Here is a 5,934-nt window from a genome sequence, read left to right on the forward strand (position 1 = left end):
TTACAACAGAAAGGTGTGGATGGAATGAAACGAATTGATGGTTGACTTAATCCATATATATTTTTTTGAATAAAGAAGAGAAAAGCCTTCAAAAGGAAAGTCAACAATTTTGACTTTGTAAGGTGCACAACTTCTCCCTCCACAACCTCTCCAATATCCCTCATTCCTCAAATTCCTTACTTTACAAAAAAAATTCCCTACTTTTCATTATTTTATGCATCTCCCTTTTGTATTGTTATTTTTTTATTTGGATTCTAGATACAAGTTGTTAATATCCCTTATAAAACAATTTTTTGACAGAAAATATGAGTTTATAAAATTTGTGCCAATTTGCCTTCCATCAATATGTTTTGACTTTTTATTTCTATTTTTTTTTTTTTTTAAATTTGTTGATAAAAATTTCATCAATTTATATATACATAAATTAATAAAAAACAATTTTATTACAAAATTGATATGATAGAAAAAAGCACCCAAAAAATGAATTAATTAGTTTACGAAATCTGATATGAGTCCACATAAGACAAGGTACAGAAAGACAGTGGTGCAGTTGAGTTGAGATTGGCTTCATTCAAACTGCCATTTCCCCTCTTCAAATATGCTCCCAACTCCATCAATCGATCTCCATATTTCCCTCCATCTTCGATACCCAAATCTCATTCCAACCGATGTTTTTGAATCTCTAAATCTTCAAAAACTTCCGATTCTTTCCTATTTTCACGTATCTGTGAAATTAATGTGATGCAATTACTGAAAGCCTGATCAGATCTACGAAGATTTTTTTTTTGTGGGTTTTGGGCGATTTGGAGCTTGAAGACCTCAAACATTCAGCAATGGTGGCTGAACCTTGGTTACTGAGGATGGGGAATCAAATGAGTTCGAATCTCAAGCACGCTCTCCTCTTGGAATCGTCTTCAAAACCATCAGCCAAGAACAAGCAAGACATCCGCAACAAAACTCCGGAAACAATCGGAATCCTTTCGTTTGAGGTTGCGAATGTGATGTCGAAAATCGTTCACCTCCACAAATCCCTAACGAATTCCGAGATCTCTAAATTAAAAAACGAGATTCTCAAATCTGACGGCGTCAAAACCCTAGTTTCCTCCGACGAAACCTACCTTCTAGACCTTGCGCTTTCAGAAAAGCTAGACGATTTGAGTTTCATCGCCGGCGTCGTTTCCAGGCTCGGCAAGAAGTGTACAGTCCCACAGCTCCAGGGGTTTCAGCATGTTTACGAAGATATAATCAATGGAGCTATTGATGTGGGAGGATTAGGGTTCCTAGTCAAAGACATGGAGTCAATGGTGCGAAAAATGGAGCGATTCGTGAATTCTACAGCTAGTCTCTACACCGAAATAGAAGTTTTGAACGAATTGGAAGCTGCAACGAGCAAGTTCCAGCAGAATCAGCATGAAGAAAGCCGAAAAGTTTTACAACAGAAAGTGATTTGGCAGAAGCAAGATGTAAAGCACCTCCAGAATGTTTCTCTTTGGAATCAAACTTACGATAAAATCGTCGAGATGCTAGCAAGAACAGTATGTACCCTCTATGCCCGAATTTCTTTAGTTTTCATCGATACAATTTCACGAAGAGACATGTTCTCCAATGCTTCTCTCCCCATTTCTTCTTCAAATCTACACTCCTGTAGAAGTTTACCTCAAAATTCATCCCAGATCGATTCCCGTAGTACAAAATCTGGTGGCAGTTTTAGTAATTCAGGATTTGAGAAAAGGGTAATTAGTCCCAGACCTCAGATCATATCAAAAAAGGGGGAAATCTCTCTGTTTAAAGCCGAAGATTTCAATTTTGCTTGTGGGTTGGGACCTGGAAGATTGTTCATGGAATGTTTAAACATAAACAGTTCGATTTCAAAATTTGATGATTTCGATGACGATTCTTTCCAAAAACGTGATGATCAAAGCAGTCGGATTTCAAGAGAGATCACAAATCATTCGGCTTTTCATAGCCGAATCCCAAGAATCCCAAAAAGCAGCTTTAAATCTACCCAAAAAAGCAGCGCAACAAAAACCAGACTAACAGTACAAGCTCCTCCAACCACCATTGGAGGATCTGCATTAGCATTACATTACGCCAACATCATAATCGTGATTGAGAAATTACTACAATACCCTCATCTAGTGGGTGAAGAAGCTAGAGATGATTTATACCAAATGCTCCCAACAAGCATACGATTGGGGTTAAAGATTAGTCTAAAATCATATATCAAAGATTTAGCAATCTATGATGCTCCTCTTGCCCATGATTGGAAAGATCGGCTTGATCAGATTCTTGTTTGGCTTTCACCTTTGGCACATAACATGATTAGGTGGCAAAATGAGAGAAATTTTGAACAACAACAAATCGTTTCAAGAACAAATGTGCTTCTTCTTCAAACTTTGTATTTTGCTGATAGAACGAAAACTGAAAGAGCCATTTGTGAGCTTCTTGTGGGGTTGAATTATATATGTCGATATGAACATCAACAGAATGCGTTGTTGGATTGTGCAAGCAGTTTTGACTTCAATGAATGTATGGAATGGCAATCTCAATATTCATGATGGTGAGTTTTTTTTTTTTTTTTTTTTTTTTTTTTTTTTTTTTTTTTTAATTAGATGATGATATGTGAATATGTGTTTTTTTTTTTTTGGGTTTTTAGAGATTTGTTTATAATCATGGTATGGATGAGTTGTGTTATGTACTTTGTTCCAAGTTTTGAAAGTACAAAATTCAACTTGAAAAACAATCGAGCTTCTTCAAATCTACAATGTATTTTGGTGTTCTTTATTTTCTGTTAAAGCCTTGTTTTTTTAATTTATTAAAATTTGAATGGTAGCCTTATGTTTACTTATCTTGTTGGATTAGCTAAAAACATGTAAACATGTAGAGGTTGTTGTTAAGAACTTAATCAAAACAACTTTTTCTTTTTTACTTAATCCGAACAAAATGCTAATATAAAGTTAAGCCAAAAAACGCGTATTAGGCTATGTTTGACAACTAGCTGAAAAACTAGTTAATAGGCGAAAAGCTAACTATTAACCAATAAAAAAAAAGATTCGTTTGGTAAACTAGGTAGTAAGCTAGTTGAAATATGTAAAATGACATAAAATGGTATGTAGAAGATTGAGTTTTTTTATAATTAATAGAAGGGTATAGTTGAGAGAATTTTAAAAAAATGAAACTCTATATGTTTGTTGAAACGTTAGTCTAAATATAATTGAGAGAATTAAAAAAAAAAAAGGAAATTGAGGAATCTAACCTATATAAATGAGTTTTCTAAAGAAAATAACCATTTTTTTTCAATTTTTAAAAATCAATTTTTTTTCAAAAAATGTTTTATTCCGGGTTTGATCTTTAAATTTCGGAACTATTTTTTAATTTTTTCTTTTTTTTTTTGAAAAAAAAATTCCCACTTATATCTAAAATGTCAATTTTTAGTTTTTAATATCACTGTTTTTTCAATAAAATGTCTGATTTTATGCATTAATATCATATATATTTTACATTTACTATATTTATTTAACTTTTTTGTTAAATTTAAATAAAAAAATGAATTTTTTCTCGAAATTCCATTATTGTTTTTGAAATTCTGGAGTTTTTTAATTTTTTTTCCGAAATCTGAAATTTTAGTCCGGAATCTAGAATGAGGTTCCAGAATCAGTAAAAAAAAGTGTTTTTTCTTGGTCCGAACGACTATTTCGTACCAAGTGATTGTTTTTGCTAATTTTTTTGTTACTCTGTTCAAATAAATATTAAAAAATGGTTAGATTATTCAATTTCTCTTAAAACAACTCCATAAATCGACAAATAAGCTATCTTATATATTAATTTAATTATGGGATGTTATAGCCTTAATGCAATCAGACACTAACCTTTGACATATTTGCCCGTCTTTTTTTCTTCCAATTTTCTCATTTTTAAATCTATGAATATTATAAAATTGATCTTTTTTTAAATATAAAAGTAAAATGGTATTTAATGTTGTTTAGTCTTATTGTGCATACAGCATTTTATCAACTGTCATCATCCATTTGGTCACGCTATCCATACGCAGACTTATTGTAATAACATGTCCCACATGGTTAAAAAGTGAAAATTATGGGACCCTTATAAGAGACTTAAGTTGTGTTCTATAAATAACTTTACTTTTGACCATGATTTTAAACTGGTGGAGAAACTATTACAACTATTTGAATTCAATGTTGTTAAGTTGGCTAAGAAATAATCATAAAAAGTGCGCATTAATTTGAGACATGAATTGCGTAACATGCCATGCCTGCATCATTGATGTTTTCACTGGACAAAACCTTGTAGTTGTTGTACAGTACAACACATTGAAGCATGTGACCAATTATTTTGGTTGATTGGAATGGTGAGGCTGGTGACCGGTTTGTGGGGTTTTGTCCTTTGGTTTCACTACAAAATGGATTGACTTTTAGTTTTTGGTTATCTTGTGGCAACTGGTTTAGTTGGAAAGAAAAAGAAAGTGGTAGAAGCAACCAAAATGATTTAAACCTTTAGGTTGTGTAATTAATGTATCAAAACTTTTTCATTAGGCAAATCATTACAAAAACCTAACATATTTTTATTTAATTTTATTAAAAAATCATTATATATTTTTCTTAGTGTATTAAAATCTCTATATTTTCTGAAAGATTTATTTAAGGCTTTTTTGACTTTAGAAAAACCAAATTTGTTTTTATCACAACATTAAAAAGTGGTTTTGATATAAAAGTGCTTAAATTTGTGAACTTTTGACGGTTTTGTCTCTATTTTTACCTTTTACAACAGGTCACATTTGCATACAGCAAGTCACCACCACCACAATCTACCATGTTACCACAACTAGAAGCAACCCCCACCAACGGTGTGTGGAGATCCGAAAATGGCACCAATTTTTGGTTTTCAGCGGATAGAGGAGGGTGACATGGGTAACTCCGACAGCGGAGGACGATGGTACCAGTGGTTCTTCGGAGAGAGAATAGGGAGGTAGAAGGTAACCGACTAAAGGGTGGTAGTTGCTTCTTGTGGTGGTGACCATTTATAGAAGGTAAAAAATGGTTGAAGGATATTCCTAAATATTAGGCATTAACGTATCAAAAATCGGATAGAACCGTCAAAACTTGACAAATTGAATGACTTTTATGTCAAAAACCCTTAAAAATCAATATATATATTTTTAGTGCATTAAAACCTTTATATTTCTTGAAATTTTAATGTAATGAATTGTAACCAACAAACCTTTAAGAATTGATTACCTAGCATTCGTGGATATATAGGTTTGTCCAGCTCAAAACTTTAAATTAAACATTTTTACAAATATAATGGTTTTAGGTACTTTAGAAAATAATATTGTGGTTTTAAAAAAAATGATGGAAATAAGTTTAGTTTTTTTTTCCTATTTTTTTTGTGAATTTTGAATTTTGAAATAGCTATGAGCCCTCTTGTTATTGTAAGAGTTTTTCAAGAAAATTTCGTAATTAACAAGATCTTTATTGATTTATTTTAACCATTGCGTATTTGTGTTTGGTCTCATATATATTTGGTCAATAACGAATAGCCGATTTATACAAAAAGCAATAGAAATTTATATATATATATATATATATATATATATATATATATATATATATATATATATATATATATATATATATATATATATGAGATCGGTTGAGAACTCATTGTTTCCCGAGAACCCGAGAAGTAAAAGTGGAGCGTTGGATAAAAAATAAATCATTAAGGACATGATCGTCATCTTACCAATCTCATTTATTGTTTAATTTTTTTGTGTTATTTAATATATTAATATAAATATAAATGTCTAAAAATTTACATCATAAATCAAAATTTCATATTTTTTTAAAATAGTATGTTTCGCTTTTTTTTAAATGCAGATTTTTTAGTTTTTTATAGAAAACATGAACTTTAAAAAAA

The 5,934-nt window shown here is 31.2% G+C and overlaps 1 protein-coding gene across 1 annotated transcript; it reads left to right on the plus strand.

Moving 5' to 3' along the window:
* The first annotated feature begins 539 nt into the window (after nt 1-539).
* On the plus strand, nt 540-5,142 carry LOC145167630 (plant/protein (DUF668)). The gene is made up of 2 exons (XM_079086860.1): nt 540-2,560; nt 4,789-5,142. The coding sequence occupies exon 1, from the start codon at nt 834-836 to the stop codon at nt 2,556-2,558; it is 1,725 nt and encodes a 574-aa protein (XP_078942986.1). The 5' UTR covers nt 540-833; the 3' UTR covers nt 2,559-2,560; nt 4,789-5,142.
* Nucleotides 5,143-5,934: the final 792 nt, after the last annotated feature.

This window comes from Lactuca virosa, chromosome 3 (genome assembly GCF_052849685.1).
Source record: "Lactuca virosa cultivar CGN04683 chromosome 3, Lactuca_virosa_CGN04683_v6, whole genome shotgun sequence".
Taxonomy (NCBI): Eukaryota; Viridiplantae; Streptophyta; class Magnoliopsida; order Asterales; family Asteraceae; genus Lactuca; species Lactuca virosa.

What these genes read in the sequence shown, in the direction of transcription:
- LOC145167630 (XM_079086860.1), top strand. Translation starts at nt 834, where the DNA reads ATGGTGGCTGAACCTTGGTTACTGAGGATGGGGAATCAAATGAGTTCG.